We start from the raw sequence: 23,079 nt of genomic DNA, 5'->3' as shown, positions 1-23,079 counted from the left end.
CTTTTTTACCTAAACCTAAAGCCCTGCCTCTTTGTGATTATCACATAAATTAATAAGTAAGTCTTGCAAGGTAAACATATAGTCTTAATTGTGTAAAAAATTTTTAAGTAAAAAAAAAGAATGAAGATTAGAGCAAATTAATTGCAAAAAAAATAATTAAATATAGTCATATGTTATCCAAGGGATACAGATGTCTAACTGTGTAACAATCATCATTTGCTTACCTTAGCAAGAATGGAAGAAGCAAAACCTTGATGGCTCAGTCATCTTATTAGAAGTTTCTTTTCTGAAGAAGGAGGAGGAGAAGTAGGAAAAGGGAAAGGAAGAGAAACAGAAGGAGAAGGGGAGGGGGAATTGAAGGAGGAGGAGAAGAAAAGGAGGAGAAACAAAAAAGTGGGGAAGAGAGAGAAGAAAGAGGAAGGAAGTATGGGGAGGAGAAAACAACAGCTGCCCCCCATAAGAGGAGAATCTGAAGGCTTAGCAAATGTAGAAAAGCAGATCGACCGCCCTCTAGAGTTTTCAATAATGGGCAGGTTATAAAACTGAACCAGATTCCTTGAGTTGCCTAAGTTGCAAAAGATGTGATAAAAGGATCATCCTATAGTTACATTAAATATATTTACAAACTTTCATGTTTATATTTGTAATTTTTTATTACACAGAGCTTGCAATAGATTAGTTAAAATAACTCTACCTATGGCATTCCAGTATTGCCTTCATTATGACTTTGCCATTCCTTTCATGGCTCTTCACCCATATATTCATCTTCTGACTTTATATCCAGATTGAATGCATTTTAGCTTACAATCGTATTTCTTGATGTTTTATGTCTCATCCTAGCTTCACTCTTTCTCTTCTAAAAATTTAGTCTTAGCTCTAGGGTCAGTATCCATTTGACTTTTATCTTTCCTTCTCATGAACTTATTAAAATAAAAAATGGTTTATAAATGAGGAAGCAGTATATTAATGGAATGGCATGATATTCTTATGCAACAATGCATCTGTCTGTCTTTAGAAAGTAAACCTACCAGCTATTGTTGGTTTGCTCCCCTTCTTTGATCACCCTGTTGTTCTTGAAAAACAGAGCAGGGGACGCTCATGCACAGCTCTCATGCTAAGTACTGCCTTTACAAAATGTTTATTTTGACCCAATCCTCAACGATGACAAGAAGGCAGCACAGACATTCCTCGTGGGTGGGTTTCTTCCCATGTTATTGTAAGATGATTCTATTATTTGTTTCCCACTTTCTAATGCATTAGCTCTAAAATCCATTCTGATGGGTTGAACAAACCACTTAGCCTTTCTGCAACCTCTTCCTCTGTAAATTCTCACTGGGATATTAAAAGCATTTGTATACTTGAAATATTCTAAAGCATGTCAATTGCTTGGCCTGGGGTAAGTACAAATGAGAACAGAAGAGATGTTTGTTTCTACTTCTTGCAAGGTCAACTGATTTTTAAAAAGTTGTAAATTTTTCAAAATTAATCCTGTAAATACAAATAAAGAAAAGAAAAAGAAGCTGTAAAATTCCTTCTAATGCAGTTAAACAAGGTTCCACAAGCAAAGGTCTGGATTTGAGTTCCTGCAGCATCACTGACTAACCTTGACTTTCACAAGTCACTTAACTTTTCTTTGCCTAAGTTCTGCATTTCCTCACATTATCTTCCTTAATATTTGCAGCAGGGGTAAAATGATATTATAGATGGGAAAATGTTTTGCAAATGGAAAATATTTGTGCAAATCTGAACTTTAGGCTCAACATTGTGTTTATTTTCAAAGACCTCAGATGACCAACCTGAAACTTTACATGATTCTAGAATTCACAAACTTCTTTTCATGAGCATATTTGCTCTGCTTAACACAATAAATAGTCAGTCTTATCTAATGCTCACCAACCAAATGAAAACTATTTTGGTTGTCCCCATGGGGACATTTGTTTTTAGCCTCCTAATTTGCTGCTTTTACAGGCAAAAAGATTTTCAGACAAGTAATTAGAAAATGGAATAGGTCAAGACCAGGACTAAAACTGAAGAAGTGCTGGGAAATAACAAGAAGCTGATGAATACTGGATGTTCAAAAATGTGAAAAATAATTAAGGAATTAGTTATTTCTGAATTGGAGAACTACCCGCATTTTCAAATTTAACCAACACTGTTTTAAGGGACTAAAGCTTATTCCTAGGATAAACTATAAAACTGATGTTTGGGTCTTACTCTCAAAGCAACTTTCCTCAATGTTTTTCCACCTTTTCAGTCTTAAGGATCTTTTTCTGGGATATTTGACTTGGAGACCTCACCACATAAACTAGGCGATCACATATAGGGGTGTATGTAACAAGAGTCACATTTGGAGCAGACCAGTTTTTATGGAACAGGTAAAAACCATGGCTTAGGCCAGCCCCTATTCATTACATAGCTCTTGTCAGCCTATCTTTGATATTTAAGTTTTCTTCTTCCCTTTTTTCGGTTAGAAATCTCTTGTTGGGTGTGCCCAAGTGGCTCTCACTCTGTTTTACCTTAGATGAGCTGACTGCCTTAAAAATAAAAGTACCATTCTACTCTTCATTTTACTTTACATAATTTACAAATGTGTATTTCATGGATAAGGATATTTTTGTGGATATTTTATATTATTGAGAACATAGGAATAGCCTCAATTAACATTTTGCAAATCCTGGGGTTATCTTGTTACTGCTTTATTTATCTAAACTCTCTCTCACTTCCTCTTCTGTTGCTGTGGCAAGAATTCTTCATGTTTTTCCTCTTTCAGACCTATGACCTTTCCTCATTTTTCACAGAAGTCTTAGGAGTAGCCATATGTTAACTTATAATGCCTTTAGTTTGAAGGGGGGAAAAAGGCTCCGTGATGGCGCTGCCTGTAACTTTGCACACCAGTTACAGTGTGACATACATTCTTTGTGAATCTTCCTCACTGGAAAAAATGCAGACCACGTGCCTTTTCTAGGTTACCTGAGGCGAAATAATTTTGTAATTGTATATAAATGTTCTTATAATATTATCAAGTATTAAGTTTTTGTAGAAAATCCGACTTTCACACAGAAGATAGTAGATTTCACAGTAGTATTTAATTTTGTTTCTCTTTTCGGTGTTTCACTGTAAGATATAAGCAGATAAAAGAAGTCTAATATAAAACTTTACTATATAGTTAACCTCAACCTTTATGCTTTTTTAGACTTTTAGATTATGTAAACTTTTCTTGTAGAACCTGTACAACACATATAGGCTGATAAAGTAGTCTATGGATTTGGGAAGAGAAAATAATGTGAGAATCACATTGAGAAGTCACATGTATGTAGCCCCCCCCCCAAAAAAGGGGTATTTTGGATTTAGGAGAGAGCTTAAAAGGATGGTGTGATATATGCAAATTATTAAACAAGCATGTCCCATGTGCCTCTTCATTTGTGCAGTTAGAGCCTTCATACCAGTATTTACTATTTACTTGTCCTCAAGCTGGTCTTATAACGCCATTATATTTTTAAACATTATTGAGAATCTCAAAGAGCTTTTTCTTTATGTGGGTTATGTCTACAAATATTTACCATATTAGAAATTAAAATGTAGACATTTAAAAATATTTATCTATTTAAAAATAACAATAAACCCCTTACATGTTAAGGTAAAATACATATTCTATAAAAAAATTGTGTGACATTATAAAAGGAAACCGGGTTGTCATATCTGATTCTTCATTCAATATGTTTTAATATGGTTGAACTATATGAAGAAAATCTACTCTGACACAGATGTATATTTAGAAAAGAAAGAGAATGTTAATAGACTTTTTAGATAATCTTGAATAATTTTCTTTGATAATACACCAAGACTTAACAAGTGGTAGTTTCTTAAAGATTGAATGCAATATTGATCCTGAAACCATATCAACTAACTTGTATTCTGTTACAATAAAAGACATATGATCTTCTCTAAACTTTGAATGGATTATTTACCCATATATGAGTTAGTAACACCATATATTGGTTATTTGAAATATAATGCATCACTTGCAAATTTCTATTATGCAAAATTCAGTTATGCAATAGTAAATTTTTAAAATTGCATGTTAATATCACCAATCTCATCAGAAAAGTCTTTAAGCATTGAGTAACTGTCAAGCTCACAGTGAAAGATGCAAGTTTTTTAAAATTCTAATTTTTACTTGAAAGCTCAAACTTTTATCGTTGGCAATAAATAATGTCAGTTGTGTTCCTTTAAATGACAGGCACACATTTTATTTTCGAGAAATGTCTGCCAAATTCCAAGTCTGATAATCATAGTTTGTTAGTTGTTCTTCTGAGTAAAACGTGGTGTTCCATGGAAACAGTGACTAAGCTCGCAAATGCAAACACCGGCGCAACAGCTTTCTTCAAGACAGCTTTCTTAAAGGCGTTATACGTTGGTATGCCTGAGAGAAGTGCTTTATGTATACGGTCCATCTCGTCATGCCAAATATTAAAAAAGATTGAGATTTATAATTTGGGGGGTAAGAGGGAAGTGTATTCAAGTGTAAAGAATATACCCAGTGACTACTAGAACAGTTTTCCATCACTGATTCTATTTCTCAAAGAGTCTGAAGTTTTAAATACCATGGCTTTTTCAACATTAGTGCAAATGTCAATACAGTAAAAAAAGGAAACTAATATCTTCATATCATTATGAAAATAACAATGATATTGTGAGCCCCCTGAAAGTGGCTAGGAACACTTGGGAATCTGCAGGCCATGCTTGGAGAACCACTATACTAGCTCACAGCATCCTCAGTATCCTCCCAGCTTTTGTATCTCTCATCTTTCTTCAGTTGGTTGCAATGACTGTCTTCTTAAAAAAAAAAAAAAGTTCCCATCGCATGCTTGCTTAGTAATCTCTGAAGCATTAATAATTTCTTCCATAATATTAAAAATCCTTTAACTAATAAAAATATTCTTAATAGGTTCCTGCCTTACCTGATAGTCAATTCATTACTTCAGTCAAGCAAACTTACATGGCAGGTTTTAATCTGGTTTGCTATCCTCTATCACCAAATCATTTGGAAGCTATTTTTCCAATTGTATTTCATACCACTCTTCCTTAATTGTGAACATTTCAAAGCGCAGCTCAAAATTCACTTCATCCTGATTTATTTCCAAGTTTTATATTTTTTCTGTCACTTCAGACCCTTTTCCCAGACCTTTTGTTCTTTCCATCTCCTTTGTATGCATCTGACAATGTAACTCCAGTTTCAGTGCATTTGTTGGTTATGTATGTATTTTTATGGTTTCTCACAATTGGGTTAATACTCCATTACAGAGCTAGTTGCTTATTGCCTAACATAGCTCTTTAAACAAAACAAGCACAATATATGCAATTGTCATTATATGCACAGAAATGGCAGAACTTTTAAAGATATTCAGAAAATGTGTTCTTTCCAAAGTAATGTGCTACAACACTTTATTTGGTACAAGTCACAACAGGTTATAACTCTGTACTTTGAGCCAAAGAGAATAGATACATTGTGGAATGTAAAAGTGGGAGATTTAGTTATCTTTGTCAGTAAAGAAAGGATTCATAACCACATTAGAAAACCCTCTGTATTTCAAAGAGAAACCATTAACATTCTCATAAATAGTAGATTTCCCTAATTAAAGCCACTTTAAGAAATGGTAATTTGGTTTATAACTAAACATTGAATCTAACAGTAACAGCTCTTTCCATAATCAATGTCCATATCCAATTCAAATTTTGATTTTAAACTTGCAAACCAGAGTATATAATCTAGGGGGTCAGCCAGGATGGACACTGTATAGATAAATACAGTGCCCATTGTGGTATAATTCTGCTAATTCTGTTAAATCAACAAAGGGAATTCTAAGTGTTTCATAAATTCTAAGAGTTAATGTTTCTCATTTGGTTTAGGAAGTACAGGGGAGTTTTTAGTAGATACAAAATATTCTTATTTGGATGTCATTTATTAGTCTACAAACCAAAAAATAATAATGTTAATATGAGCAATTTTAATGCTTGATCATATACAAATAGTTTTGATTTTGCTGTCAAAAATCCCTCTAATTTTTGACTCTAAAAAAAATGAGCGTCTCACTTCATTGTCCAGTGAAACTATCTAATATAATTCATTATATTTTATTTCAGTTTATTTTAAAGATTCTTGCATAATTGCCCATTGAATGCAGCATAAACAATAATAGAATGCAGGAAGACATTTATTTCCATATAAAAGACCTACTCAACATACTAATTTAAGTTTGAATTTATCCTACCAACTCTTTTCTTTAAAAACTGTACAATATCTAGAACATGGTTTATACTCATTGATTGTAGCTGAATGAAGCATTCTGGTAGGTTAGAACAGAGGGAAATTTATTAATTGTACTTTTCAAAGTAATCGTTCTCAAATGCATCCCACCCAAGTAACACAGAGAACAGAAGAAACGTGATATTTGTCAGGCTGCTCTTGAACCACCGTCATCACTAATCCTCCCCCAACCCCGTCAATGTTACATAGACAGATGAACAAGGCTTTATATCTACATCTTTGGTTTCTGAATCTTGATAGCTTTTCTACAAGAGAGTTGATAGCTGGTATTTGGTTCATGGATCCTGAAGAAAAGATTATAGGACCAACACTATTATTTTTTTAAGAGAACATGTCAAGAACAAAAAATGAAAATGTCAAAAGATAGGTTGATATACTGTATTACTTAAAGACTGTTTTGTTGGGAGAACTGACCAAGTGATTTACTAACAGCTTTTACTGGACAGTCTTTGGATTACAATGTAGATGAAAAATAAATGGGGATTCATTTCATGTTTACTCTGCCCAGGCATTTGACAGATGGAGAAAAAAACGGGAAAGCACAATTCCAGTCTAAAAACACATAGGGCTTTTTTTATGTTTTCAAATTAAGAAAAACAATTTTGTGTTGGAAATTTTTCTCAAAGGCCCTACTTACCTCTCTCTACCTCTATATCCTTTAGTTATTAAACTGTCTTTCATTTCTGATCACATCTGTATAAAGTTAGTATATAAGATTGTATAGGCTTAACATTCAACTGGGACATAGGTGCAAAAATCAGTGGAGAGAGGCCCTTGATAGATTCAGGTCGCCGTAGATGTAGATCTCATCAGAGAACCTTAGATAAGGTTAGAGGTCTTTGGTGTCTCCTTTGAAAGAGTGTGTTCAGTCACTCAGTAACATTGTTTTATTCCAGAAACATTCATTGAGTGTCCATTATGTGCCAAGTATTTGCTAGGTGTGAACATATAAAGATAACTTTTGGTAAGCATTACTTCCTATTTTGGAGAAGTCTCAAATGTAAAGATCCAGTAGCATGTCTTTCTTATTTTTGGTGATTATTTGCTGTATATTAACTGATGATATTCATGTTTTTGGAAGATATGGAAGACTAAAAATTGCCTTCCTTCTAAAGTTTTGTATTTCTTGGTGTTGATGACCCATTAAATTTGTTATTTGAATTCTTGAACCTTCATATTCCTAACAAAAAGAAATCTCATACTTAAAATGTAAAGTAAAATATATTTAAACATAGATCCTAATCATCCTTTAATGTGTATTTATTACTAACTCTATAAAGAAGACAATATAACATCTCCCTTCTATTTTTCCGTACTGTGAAAATATAACAATTTTTGAAGTATTTATCCCCTTAACTTTTGATCATATAAAGAAACAAGCTATGTGTTGTTCATTTGAGTAATTCATATTTTTCATATTTAATATTTCCATATATAATTAATTGCAATGAGGCAGGGCAAAACATCAGGGATGATATTTGAGTTATTCCCCTGTTTGGCTTCTTCTCTAAATTTCTTTTCTTCTGTGCCATGTACATGCTGGGATCTCAAAAATATGTGAGAATTATTTCTTCTTGCTGTTTCCTTAAAGAGCTAACTTTTACTTTTATGCTTTTGCAAAAACATACTTTGCTACTGTTTTGGCAGGACTATGTGCTTTATTCGACAACAATCTACCATAATTTTCTTATTTCAAAAACCAATGCCTTTAATTCTAATTTTATACTCTAATACTTTATAAAATAGTTCCATTTCTCCCATGCAAATTAAATCAGGCCATTCTATTGTTCTGTCTTGCTTGTCAATGTAAGATATTTAAAGTGAGCAATAGACTTCCCAGTTCTTCTCAATTGATTGAGGGCTGTTATATTTTATTTTAGCTTTTAATCCTAATCATCAATCCTTTGCAGTGAACCAAGCGACCAAATAAGAGACAATCACTAAGATTTCCCTGAATTCTCGTGTAGTGACAGCAGTATTGCATGAGTTTTCTTTACATTCCCATTTCTTCCACCTACTCAGAATTTAGATTACTAAATTGAGATTTAGTATTATGCCAACAACCCATGCTGAAAGAAGCTCTAAAAAGCAACCGTATGGAACACTTTCTGATTTTTCTGTAAATCCGTTACTGAGGACAGATTGCTTCATTATAGGGCATCTTTGGAGAAGGTGATCTTTCTGATTATACTTCAAGAAATATTTGAATTGAGCAACTGGCTTGTTTAAAACAAACTGTATACCCCTTTTTCATTAGCTACCAGCAAATCTAGAAGAAAACGTGTAATCCTTCTCAACCAGCCTCTTAGAATTTTACGATGTATTTAATCTCATCCAAACTTCCTCTTAATTCTCCTACATTTAATCTTGCTTTTCTTATTCTTTTTTAAATTTTTAATTATGATAAAACACACATAATGTAAAACTTATCATCTTACCCATTCTTTAAATGTGTTTCAGGAGTGTTAAATACATTCACATTGTTGTACAACCAATCTCCAGAACTCTTTTCATCTTGCAGAATTAAAACTCCATACCATTAAACAACTTCCCATTCCTCTCTTACCTTAGCCCCTGGCAATCAGCATTCTACCTAATGTCTCTATGAATTTACCTGCTCTAAGTAACTCATGTAAGTGAAATTACACAGTATTTGTCTTTTTGTGATTGGTTTTTTTAACCTAGCATACTGTCCTAAAGATTAATCCATGTGTGGTATTTTTAAGAATTTCCCTTTTTAAGGTTAAATAATATTCCATTGTATGTACCCATATATGTCACATTGTGTTTATCCACTCAACTGCTGATGGGTGCTAGTGATGCTTCCACCTTTTAGCCATTGTAGATAATATTGCTATGAACATTGGAGTACCAAGGCCTATATTTCAATTTTTGGATACATACACAGAAGTAGAATTGCTAAATCATATTGTAATTTCATTTTAAATATTTTGAGAAATTGTCATACTGTGTTCCTTAACAGCTGCATCATTTTACATTCCCACATACCATGCACAAGGCTCCAATTTCTCCATATTCTTACCACACTAGTTATTTTCTGTTTTTTGAAAGTCATTCTAATAAGTATGATGTGGTATCTTATTGTGGCTTGATTTGTATTTCCTAATTAATGACTCTGAGCATCTTTTCATGCACTTATTGGCCATTTATACATCTTCTTTGAAGAAATGTTTATTCTAGTCCTTTGCTTGTTTTTTAATTTTTTTTATTGTTGAGTTCTAAGAGCTCCTTATTTATTATGTATATTAACCCCTTCTCAGATATAGTATTTGCAAATATTTTCTCCCATTTCTTTGATTGCCTTTTCATTCTGGTAGTATTTTGATATAATCTAATTCATCTATTTATTCTTTTATTCCCTGTGAGTTATTTTTACTTTAATATAAGTATTCTATAAACTGCCTCAAACTCTCATTAGAACAGAATACAAATAGAAGATAATGTAATTACTTACTTTTCAACATTAAGCATTTTGTCATTTTTGTATGCTATTTTAATTTTTTGGACCTTGTTATTATGAACCCTTTTTATTTGTTAATGGCATGAATAGAACAAATAGTACTATTGTATCTGAACAAAATTATCTATGGAAGGAGACAATTCTCCATGGGTCTCCTGCTTTTATTTACTTGGATGTTCTTTGAAAAAGACACTGACTGACTTTTGCTCTAGGTTATCTTTTAAAAGATAGTGTAATAAATAGCTTTGGAAGAAAAGTCAAGTCTGATTACAGACCTGGAAGACAGTTAGTGTCTCCCTCTAGAGTTAAGGATAGGCATGCTTACAGCTGATTGTGAAAGGTTTACATTATGTAAGCTCAGCATTCCTCTCCTGTAATGCAACCTACTGCATGTGAAGGTGTAACCTGACCTTCTTTTCATTGCCATGTGGAAATTTTAGCAGTACAACAAAACACTGATACACAGCCTACTGCCATTGCTATGACTAAGAAATTCTCCTTTGTCTCTGGCCCTGGAGATTCATGTCTTCTACATGAATCCATGAAACGATCTCATGCGAACTTGTTAACTTTCAAGCAGGGAAAAACTCGGACCCTTCACCGTGCTCAACAGTGTATTATGAGGGATTTTAGTGATTATACTTGAAAGTCATTTAGTCTCATCTCCCACACAGTCAAGAATTTCTTCTACACATCCTGACAGATGGCTTTCTAAATATCACTTAAAAGATTCCAGTAATAAGAAACTCTCCTCAAACACTGTTGCATCATTAATAAGTTTTTCTTTATGTTGTACTAAACTATTTATAACTTTATAATATTGGTTTTGGCCTGGACTCATCTGGTATTATATAGAATTGAAGAACAGAATAATATGGTAGGTCTTTGTGTTTGGAATTACTTAGTCTCCACTAATCTTACTTAACTCTCTAAATGTATCATTTTCATTCCATATTTTTCACACACTCTCCTTCAGACCCATTGGACACTCAAGACATACTCCAATATGAGGATGATCCTCACAGATGATCTAAACTATAGGTGGATTGAAGAAAACTGTATGGCTAAATTACAGTTCAGTGAAAATATCATATACTATTTGGACACAATACCTTTGATTGATTTCATGTAAAATTTTATTTACAGTTTTTGTAGCTCTATCATTTTGTTATATTACATTTTGCTTGTGATTGGTTTAAATATTCAGACTTTTTCAACATGGTCATACTCAAGCTGTGATTCTATCTATAAAATTGATTTTTTTTAAATTCATGACATCAGGTTTTTATTTTTAATCAGTCCAGATCATTTTGAACGTGGCTTCTGCCATCAGTGATATTCGTTCCTTGTTAGGTACAATTTACAGCTTATGCCATCTGAAAATTTTATAGGCAACCTTTCAATTTCTCAAACCTTAGTTACTAATGGATGTGTTAGCTACAAAAAGGGCAAAGAATAAGCCATTTAGTCCTTTCTTTAGTAATAACCCAGACCATCCTTCCAGAGTATTGATCAGCTGTTCACCACGTGTAATCTACTGAATGATGTCATTATCCAGCATAAATGTCACCAGCTTATCCATAAAGATATCATGTTTTGGCAAAATATTCCATACCCCTGGCATTTTCTAGATCTACCAACCATTTCTAAAACAGTATGTTAGCACTTTCCTAGGACAGTAAGAGGAGTGTCATTCAGGAGAATTAACGAATGTTAATTCACTTCGCTAATGACCAATCAAGATAAAGCATACAGGACTTAGGCATCATTGCCTAAGTGAGAAATTGTTTCCCTGATCTCTACTCTCATGTAAAATTAAGAACTTGAGACCCTGAGGAATGATAGCTAACATTCTTATTCACAAAGTCCTGGCAAAAATCCATGACTTCTTGTGTAGAAGTAGAAATAAAACATATTTGTCTTTGAGGAAACAGGTAGAAAACTCTCCTGCCTCCATTGCCACCTTTTGGTGTCATTAGAAATAGTCTATACTTTTGTTATGGTGATAATTATAAATTTGTCAGAATGCATCAAACTGTATACTTTTAAGAGGGTGAATACTACTACATGTAAATTATATTTCACTACAACTAAATTAAATAAGTATATTAAAGTAAGTTTATTTTCTAAAAATTAGAGACTATATATAAATACCAGAAAAGAACATGAAATCAATATCGCCTTTAAAAACATTAAATTTTGAAATGGTAATAATCACTATTAAAATTAAGGTCTAAAGCTATGGTACATATATACAATGGAATATTACTCAGTCATAAAAGGGAATTATTTTGCTATCTGTGATGACATAGATGGGCCTAGAGGGTTTAGGCTAAGTGAAATAAGTCCATCAGAGAAATACAAATACCATATTATTCCACTTATATGTGGAATCTAAATAACAATGTAAACAAACAAATAAAACAAAGAGATGCATAGATACAAAGAACATACTTGTGGTTGCTAGAGGGGAAGGGGATTGGGGGGATGGGTGAAAAAGGTGAAAGGATTGAGAAGTATAGATTGATAGTTATGAAATGGTCATGGAGATGTAAAGTACAGCATAGGTAATATAGTCAGTGATATTATAGTAACTACATATGGTGCCAGGTGGGTACTAGAAATATCAGGAGGAACACTTTATAAAGTGTATGGCTGTCTTACCACTATGCTGTACACCTGAAACTAACATAAAATAATACTGAATATAAACTGTAATTGAAAAAAATTTAGACATTTTTAAATAAAAATAAATAATATTTTTGTTTAAAAAAAACACGTATGTGTAAAAAGATTTCCCAAGGAATCTGAGTGAAGTAAAGGTATCTATCTGGAAGTTTTATGTAGATCGTTGAAAATCTTATAAGTTTACTTTCAGTGTTTTCTAAATAATAATGCCTTACAAATTAGAAATATATTATTTCTTCCACATATTATTAAACATTAAATGCTATACTCTGTTATTTATGACTCTTGATATATCTGAAAAGCAAAAGTGCACAAGACATATTCTCTATTTATATTGTAGTATGATCAGAAATTAACAATAGACATTTTAATAAGAAAAACTACACTGTTGAAATTGAGCAGTGTTAATCTAAATAAAGTTTTAGTTAAAGAGGAATTAAAATCTGTAATTAGAGACTATGGAAAAAAAACTATGAGAATAAAGCATACTCTATCATTCTTAAGGATATGATAAAAACTAGATCAGTTTTGAAATTTTATAGCTATAAAATCTTTATTTAGAGAGAAAATATAAATAAAATGAATAGTAAATAAAGAATAAGAAGAAAAATAATAAAACCCAGAGAGAACAATAATGGGTTAACAAATATAAAGTCGATATGAATGAATTGGAAGACAAAAAGAATAATAGAATGAAGAGTTAAATCCAAATTAATTTGGGTGAAAGATTAAAAAATACAAACCTCTGGCAACTCAATTCTTGCATAATATTTTATAAAAATCACAGTATAATTAAAAAAATGTCCTGGTTATAGTTCTGTTTTATTACTCACTTTCTTTTTTTAAAGATTTTATGTATTTCATTTTAGAGAGGGGACAAAGGAGGAAGAGAGAGGGGGAGAGATACATTGATGTGTGAGAGAAACATCAATCGGTTGCCTCTCTCATACTCCCTGCCTGTGACTGGGCCTGGCACCCAAGCATGTGCCCTGATCGGGAATCAAGCCAGTAACCTTTTGCTTCGCAGAATGGCACCGAAACAAATGAGTCACACCAGTCAAGACTAGTCACTTTCTTAGTTCTTAACTTTAATATTGTGTTTATTAATTTTAAGCCTTTTTTAAAATCATTAATTTCAAATTCAAATCATAATCCACAATTTCATTGGTCACAAGATTATACTCATAGATTCAAAGTGTGTTTGAAAAAAATGAAACATTTATTTTTATATTAACTCTGGAAAATGATAAATTTTTCTCAAATCAATTCATAATCAAAATTATAGTGAAATATTGAAGCATCCCTAGACCACTTTACTCAGTTAAATTTCTTTTAAAAAACTTTTAGCCTGTGCAGTAAGAGAAGAAAAAAAGATGTAAATATAGAAAAACAGAACCAACATCATTATTTTCAGATGATGTGAATAAAACTAAATTATTGCAACAATAAGTCATAAGAATGGAAAGTAAGTATTTTTAAAGTACATATACAAATGCTAACAATAAGAAGTTAGGAAAGAGCTTCTGCAAGATGGTTTCATTGGTAAACATGGCTTATCTCCTCACACAACCACATAAAAATTATAACTAAACTGTAAAACAACCATCATTCAGAACCATCTGAAATTAACCTGAATTGAAGTCCTACAACTAAAGAATTAAAGAAGAAACCACACCAAGACTGCTAGGAGGGGTGGAGACTTGGAATGGGCTGACCCCATACCCAAGTACCTAGGAATAAATGTAATCAAAGAGATAAAAGACCTGTACTTGGAAAACTATAGGACACTGAAGAAAGGAATCAAGGAAGATACAAATAAGTATACACCATGACATATATTGGAATAATTAACATCATTAAAATGTCCATACTACTCAAAACAATCTATAAATTCCAGATTCAATGCAATTCTTATAAAGACACCAACGGCATATTTTGCAGACCTAGAACAAATAATCAAAAATGTATATGGATAAAAGAACAACCCTGAAAATGCCTCAGCAATCTTGATGAAGAACAAAGTTGAAGGAATCACAATATCTGATATCAAACTATACTACAAGGCCATTATAATCAACACAGCCTAGTACCAGCATAATAAAAACAGATGATGGAACAGAATAGAGAGCCCAGAAATAAACCCAGGTCTTTATGGTCAATAAATATTTGACAAACAGGCAAGAGCATACAATAGATTAAAGACAGTCTCTTCAATAAATGGTTTTGGGAGAACTGGACTAGTATAAGCAAAAAAATGAAACTAGACAACTATCTTACACCATACACCAGAATAAACTCAAAATGGATAAAAGCCTTCAATATAAGTCATGATACCATAAAAATCCTAGAGGAAAACACATGCAGTAAAATTTCAGATATCTCGTGCGGCTATATTTTTATTGATACCTTTCCTAGGACAAGGGAAATAAAGGAAAAATACACAAACGGACTACATCAGATTAAAAGCTTTTGCACAGCTAAAGAAACCATTATCAAAATTAAAAGAGAATTAATTGTATGAAAGAATGCATTTGTCAGTGATATATTGGGCAAAGGTTTAATTTCCAAAATATATGAGGAACTCATACTATTCAAAATCAGAAAGATAAACAGTCCAGTTAAAAAAGGGAGAAAGGACTAAATAGACACTTCTCCAAGGAGGACATACAGATGGTCCATAGACATATGACAAAAATGCTCAGCATCACTTGCCATCAGAGAGATGCAAATTAAAACGACAATGAGATATCACCTCACACCTGTCAGAATGGCCATCATCAATAAATCAACACACAAGTGCTGGTGATGATGTGGAGAAAAGGGAACACTAGTGCCCTGTTAGTAGAAATGCAGACTGGTACATCCACTGTGGAAAACATATGGAATTTCCTCAAAAATATTAAAAATGGAACTTCCTTTTGACCCAGCAATTCCACTGCTGAGAATATACCTTAAGAATTCTGAAACACCAATTCAAAAGATATTATGCACCCTAATATTCATAGCAGCACTATTTACAATAACCAAGATTTGGAAACAGCCTAAGTGCCCCTCAGTAGATGAATGGATAAAAAAAAACTGTGGTATATCTACACAATGAACTACAACACAGCAGGCAGAAAGTAGGAATTCCTACCTCTTGCGACAGCATGGATGGAACTGGAGACTATTGTGCTGAGTGGAATTAGGCAGTCGGTGAAAGACAAATACCATATGACCTCACTTATAAGAGGAATATAATGGCCCTGACTGGTGTGGCTCAGTGGATTGAGTGCTGGCCTGTGAACCAAAGGGTCACCATTCTGATTCCAGTCAGGACACAACCTGGGTTGTGGGCCAGGTCCCCAGTAAGGATGCACAAGAGGCAACCACACATTGAGGCTTCTCTCCCTCTTTTTCTCCCTCCATCTTTTTCTCTCTAAAAATAAATAAATAAAATATTTTTTAAAAAAGAGGAATATAATGAACAAAATAAACTAATGAGCAAAAGAGAACCAGAAGCATAGAATCATGGAACAGATTGACAGCTGTAAGAGGGGAAGGAGGAGGTGGGGACTAGTTGAAGGAAGGTGGAGGGATTAATCAAAGAACCTATAGGAAGGACCCATGGACATGGCCAATGGTGGGGGGACTGATTATGGAAGTAGAGTGTTGGTTGGGTCGACGGGGGTGAAGGAGAAAAAGTGGGACAACTGTAATAGCATAAACAATAAAATATTTAAAAATAAAAAACTAAAAAATAAAAATTGTGAGGGATATCTAGCAAACGAAGGGCCCCAGTCCAGGGTTCCATTGCCAGGAAGATAAGTCTGCCTAACTTCTGACTGTAAAAAACAGTGATGATTAAGGGTGTAGAAGACAGAAACTTCTAAAATCCCAAGCAGTTCCTATTATAGGGCCAAAACACAGGGTCAACACACAGACAAACTAAGATTCACTCCCTCTGAGTTCCAGTGCCACAGCAGATCAAAAAGCATCAGACATACAGGGAGGGACTGAATTATCCATCATTAGTGCAAGAGTTAGGGGCAGTCTTCTCGCAGAAATAGTGCTGGCAGAAGCCATTGTTCCTTTTCTGTGCCCTCTCCTTACAGAGCCACAGAGCTGTCAGGTGAGTGCCATATCTGAGACTCCTTCAACCTCGTCCACACAGTTTGCCCCACCCTGGTGATTCCCTGGGGCCCTGCCCCACCCAACTGTCAGGCACACCCAACCTGTTTCTAGTGGCTTTTCCATATGAATGGCTTGCCTTTGCCCATGCTTCAGATTTCCCTAAATTCTCTCAAACAGGCAGCATCTGACTTCAGTGAGTGCATTACCTAAGTTCCTTAGGCCTGGCACTAGCAACAGCTGGCGTTGGTTCACAGGTTGGCCTCTCCTGGACATTGCCAAGCACAGCACAAGTAGCAGTCATCTGCAGATCACTCTGTAGCTCATGGTGGGTGGTCCTAGACAGAGCACAGGCAGTGGTTGACCTTGGACATGCCAACAGCAATCAAGGCTTAACTACAAGAAGAGAGTGTACACAGCCCACACAGTGGACACCCCTTCAGTACTCAGCTTGAGTAATAGGAGGAGCTGTGCTACTGGATCTTACAGGACACCAACTACATTATACTACTCTATCAAGACTGGGAGACATAGCAATAATACCTAATACATAGAAACAAACACAAGGAGGCTGCCAAAATGAGAAGACAGAAACATGGCCCAAATAAAGGAACAGAACAAAACTCCAGAAAAAGAACTAAACAAAGTGGAGACAAATGATCTACTAGATGCAGAGTTCAAAACACTGGTTATAAGGATGCTCAAAAAACTAAGGACCTCAATAGCATTAAAAAAAATCCAGTCAGAAATGAAGGATACACTAATTGAAATAAAGAACAATTTACAGGGAATCAAAAGTAGAGTGGATAAAGCCAAGAATCAAATCAGCAATTTGGAACATAAGGAAGCAAAAAACAACCATTCAGAACAGCAAGAAGAAAAAAGAATCCAAAAAAAGTGAAAATAGTGTAAGGGACCTCTGGAACAACTTCAAATTTACCAACATTTGCCTCATGGGGGTGCCAGGAGAGAAGAGAAAGAAATTGGAAACTTATTTGAAAAAAATGACAAAAAACTTTTCTAATTTGGTGAAGGAAATATACATACATGTCCAGGAAGTACAGAGAGTTCCAAACAACATGAACCCAAAGAGGCGCACACCAAGGCACACCATAATTAAAATGCCAAAGTTTAAATACAAAGAGAGAATCTCAAAAGTAGTAAAAGAAAAGCAGCTGATTACCTACAAGGGAGGTCTCGTAAGACTGTCAGCTGATTTTCTCAAAAGAAACTTTGCAGGCTATAAGGGACTGGCAAGAAATATCCAAAGTGATGAAAAGCAAGAACCTACAACCAGGATTACTCTAAGAAGAAAAACTATCATTTAGAATCAAAGGACAGATAAAGAGCTTCCCAGACAAGAATAAGCTAAAGGAGTTCATGACCACCAATCCAGTATTACATGAAATGGTAAAGGCCCGTGTTTAAGAAGATCAAAAATATGAACAATAAAATGTCAATATACATATCTATCAACAATTGAATATAAAAAACAAAAAAGAAGCAGAATAAAAACAGAATCATAGATACAGAGAATGTTTTGCTGGTTGTTAGATGGAAGAGCATAGTGGGAATGGGTGAAAAAGGTGAAAGAATTAAGAAGTACAAATTGGTAGTTACAGAATAGTCACAGGGATGTATAAAGTACAGCGTAGGTAATAGAGTGGCCAAAGAACATATATGCATAAACCATAGACATGGACATTAGTGTTGGGAATGGCCAAAGGGAGTTGGGGGCCGCTGGAGGGAGGGAGACAAAGCGGGGAAAATTGGGACAGCTCTAATAACATAAACAATAAAATATAATTAAGAAGAAATTAGGAAATATAATGCAAAAAATCTCATATTTATTATGCATATATGTAGTGCTTCTCAACCTTTAGTATATATACAAATCACCTGATGGTCTTGTGAAAATACAAATTTAGTATGTTTGTAGGATGGGGAATTAAGACTTTATTATTTCTAATGAGCATCTGGGTGCTAATGATCATTCTTTAAGTAGTAAGGTATGTATACACGCATACATATATAATATAAATTACATGCATATATTCTCATGTATAATTTTAAAACTTCAGAATTAACAAGAATAATGTTACTAGATTTTTATAGAAAAGTGTTTGAATTGATAAGAGAAAAGTCACATTCCTGGATGGAAGACAATAGTACAAAAATATCTATTCTTTCTACAAATTAATCTAATGCCTTTATTTAAACACCAATGAAAAACACCAAATGCTGTATTTTTCAACTTTAAAAATGAAGATTATAAAATTCATCAGGAAGAATAACTATGTCATATTAGATAACAAAGTATTTTACAAGTGGACATTAGGCAAGTCTTTCCCTTCAGGAAACGAAAGTATATTTTTGAATGACAATAACTAAAATAATTTGTTTCTGTCACAGAATCAGACAGATGAAAAATGTGTGGTACAAAGTCCAGTAATCAATCTAAATGCACATACAAATTTAGTATAAAATAAAAGTGGTATATGAAATCCCTGAAAGAAGAATAAATTATTTGACAAGTGAATTGAGATATCTTGTGAATAATCACCAAAATAGACATATTCTAACCTCACAATATTATGACCTTAGGACTTAAAACAAACACACATGCACACATGCATACACTCAAAATTATGTAAACTTTAATATAAAAGGTAAATTTTAAAGCACTAGTAAATAAAAAGCATAAGATATGTCACAGGGACTGAATTTATAAAGAAAATAAACCTTTTTCTATCATAATATTTATCATTTCACATGATCCTTCTCTTAAAATAGGGTTAGTCAATCACGTGAGCAGCCGTGGCCCATTGCTAACACTATCTCCATTTTTCTGGCAAAAAATTTGATGACTTCTATAATTTAGTGATTTACTCTAACATGATTCTTGTTTTTACTGAAAGCCTTATCTATATAGTTAAATCAGAGTTATTCCCTCTCCTATAAAAATCAGACCATTCAGCACAGAGATCTTCCCTCTTTAATTATAACTGTAGGTTTTTTTATTTTGTTTTTATTTTCACTACAGCCAGCCCCAGATTGTCCATTTTGGTCATAGATGGCCTCCTACAGCTCCCCAAATGGCATCAAATGATAAATGACTAAGAAATTTTTAAAGGCTAACCCAACCTTTCTTCTACAAGTTATGCACAAGATAAAATACATCTTTAAAAAGGGATGTCGTTTTGGAGAGCATCACAAAAATTAATAAAAATGTAAAAACTAGGCTTCATAATTACCAGTAGAATTTTCTTGCCAAATATCAAACAGGACATGCTATAAACACACAGTAAATGATGCAATAATTGTAAGGATCAAAAATAATAAATTGCCAGATATAATATTTTAGCCCAAATTTCAAAACATTCTTTTATAATTACACTTCCAACTCTCAGGGTAGACCAAGTCCAGGTTTCTTTGGGTACCTCTTAAGGAGTGTAGGGTGGTGTTATTTTTAAAAGAACCTAGTCCAGTCTAGCAAGAGTGATGTCTAAACCCATGTCCTCTGCTATATTTCTTCAACATCAAAAAAGACTTGAAATTACAAGCAATTTTTTAAAAATCCATCTTTTTAAAAAATATCACACTGAAACAGTGTTTCCTTCACCAACCACCAATTACCCACAAAGTCTCTTCCTCCACCTACATCAAAAAGCCACTTTAATGACTCTTCCTTCCCCTCCTCCTCCTTTCACTAAATCCTTTCCTCACCCGTTCTTCTGCTTACCACTCTCCATCCTTCTATTTTGGGCAAAGGAGTTTGGCAAAGCAAGATTTTTGGAGAACAGCTTAGCAAAGCCAGAATACTACATCATGGGCAAAAGGTGTCAGACTAGAAACATCCATTCATTAAGGATTTTTTAAGCGCTTACTAAAAATGCCTAAGTGAATGTATGATTACAAAGTAAGATGGAAGAATTGTCTTTGGTGTGAAAGACAAAGTTCTGGTTAGAATTGGAAGACCCAGGCCACCAGACAGAGCTCTGCTCTTATTTAGATTCATCTACTTTTACAAGATTATTTTTATAGGGATAAAACATTTAAACATGCCTTGTAAACATACTCTTTTCTAGTTAATATAAAGTATTAGTTTAGTGTTGATATGGAATAGACTCATACAGTAGTTTTTACATTTTCATCATTTTAATCAGAAATCACCAAAGCAAATAAGGTTTGTTCTTGGGGAATTAATGTATTAATTTGTACAGACTATTAGTCATAAAGTACAGTAAAGCTTCACTAAATCAAGCCCGTTTAATTCAGAAATCATCATAAGAAAGGCAGTAAGGTATAATACAATGTGCTGTGGCTAAAGGTGGAACAGTATACTGTGTGAAACAGTGTAAACTTGAAACTGTTCAAGTAACTAGTTGTATGTGATTTTAGAAAAGTCCCTTAACCTCTCTGGTTTGTGTTCACTGGTGCTTAAAGTAAGCTTAATTATTTAATCAATCCATCTCCCCATATAATTGTATAATTTTATAAGGGCCAGATAGATGATCCTTTTCTACTTTATTCTTTCCCTAAGCATTATTTCTGGGAATGGAATTATTTTTGTCTGCATGCTTTTTTTTTTTTTTTTTATTCTGGAGTTCTTAGATAGCCTTAGTAGGTCAGACGAAGTCCCTAAATTTTGGCAATTATGTTTATGTGTATTGTTTTAAACAGAAGTCTATAGCTTTTATCTGATTCTCAAAACTCTCTGTGAATCTCTCAGGAAAAGATTAAGAACCACTTTAATAATGAACTAATTCCAAAGGATTCTCACCACATTTTTTAAAAAATAAAAAGTCTTACGAGAATGTTGCTTAATAATCCCATTAGTTCTGTAACATTTTTTTATCTCACATCAATAATATAATACACTGTTAATATAAGCTATATTTCAAACTTTCACTAATACTATCTCCTCAGTCAGTGATGGGCCATGGTCTACATCTGTCCAGTCCACCTCATTATATCAAAGGTCTTGAACAGTGCCTGGTAAGGAAGGAAAACACCTACTAGTTCATCTCTAGGAGAAGGCAGGTAGAGAGTGACCATCATCTCATCTAGGCCTGGCCTGAGGCTCCAGAACGCTATGAAATGATGGAGGAATAATAAAGATTTGTTATTTGAAGAGAAAAATGGAAACCCAAAGTTAATAAGGGCCTTACCAAAAGCGTCAAGGTCAAGACCAGACTCTTTAAACAGTATAGGGTTCCTTTCATTCTACTATGTCATCCAACTGGGGAAGACATGGAAACTAATTGTGGAGTGCAAAAAAACATGTCATCCAAATTTCAGTTTCTTTCCTTGGAAATTCAGTAGCTAACAATATTTTCTTTTGTTATAGGTAGATATACCATAAATAACCTATGATTTTTTTGCCTGATTTAGCAACATAAGAAAATAAAATAATGACAGGTATTATACGTAATAAAAGTTGGATGCAACTTCTTTGTCATTGTCATATCCATAAAAGATCTCCAGTACTATAAATAAAATTGCTTTTATCATGCAAACTTAATTAGCTTTTCAATAACACTTGTTTATTTATCTTCACTGACAATTACAGAAAGAAAAGGGCTTCATTCATTAGTATCTTGTAAAATATATAGTATATAAAATTGAATGCATGTTTTTCCATTTCTGTACACTTCTGGTAATTGTGTTTTAAAAACCTAATAACATTTGCGTTTCTTTTATCTTTTCACAGGAGCATCGTTTTAAACCCAGCCTATTTCCGAAATCATCTTCGTCAGGCAACAGTGTTTAGATGTCTGGAGAGATATTCAGAAGCTGCCCGGTACGTTTGTTATAACTTCTGTGAAGATTTATTTCAAGTTAAATTAATTTTATTCTCAGCTTCTGGTAATAGCATAATAGAACTTTCCATTTCTCTCATGGGCTATGATTTTACCAGAATTATTGTCTTATAAATGTCAAACCAACAATTATTGACTATTTTTTCTTTAATTAAAGCTATTCTGTGTTCATAGCTCTTAGTAAAATTTAGATTTTCCAGACATGAGCTCACTGATAACTATGGTAAAACTTTCATGTAAGACTAGAAATGAACTTGACCTCTTGCTCGCAAGTACCTTCCTGCTCCTGGTTATAACGGCCCAACTCTGTGACTATCTCTTTCTTGACTTCTGGAAATGAAATCCAAACACATAAAAAGGACCCCAGGAACCTATTTCTAGAGAAGATGGCATTAGTTATAACTACAAGGGTTGTTAGAGGTATCCTGAAGTATTGCCTCTTCAATCCAAATATGTTTCATAAAAACTTAGTGAAATAGCTCTTAATAGTCTCATCCCCAGAACCTAAACGTATGGCAAAAAAAAAAAAAAAAAAACCATGCAAATTGTGCTACAGCCTCAATGCTATATTCAGAGTTTCTACTCACCTGTGAAATCAAAGCTATTTTTCTTTCTGGGTCAATTCATCATATCAGACTTCCCCTCTTTTT

At 33.6% G+C, this 23,079-nt stretch overlaps 1 protein-coding gene across 1 annotated transcript in view; it reads left to right on the top strand.

Moving 5' to 3' along the window:
* The window catches only part of SPATA16 (spermatogenesis associated 16), a 182,005-nt gene that overhangs the window by 47,106 nt on the left and 111,820 nt on the right, over positions 1-23,079 (top strand). Inside the window, exon 3 of the mRNA XM_054577053.1 lies at positions 22,321-22,410. Within this exon, the coding sequence (XP_054433028.1) occupies positions 22,321-22,410 (90 nt within the window). The remainder of the gene's footprint in view (positions 1-22,320; positions 22,411-23,079) is intronic.

Source organism: Pteronotus mesoamericanus, unplaced genomic scaffold (genome assembly GCF_021234165.1).
Source record: "Pteronotus mesoamericanus isolate MK-2021 breed Mesoamerican mustached bat unplaced genomic scaffold, CSHL_Meso_final contig_116, whole genome shotgun sequence".
Lineage (NCBI taxonomy): Eukaryota > Metazoa > Chordata > Mammalia > Chiroptera > Mormoopidae > Pteronotus > Pteronotus mesoamericanus.
The sequence above is the reverse complement of the archived record's forward strand: the minus strand, read 5'-3'. Positions and strand labels throughout refer to the sequence as shown.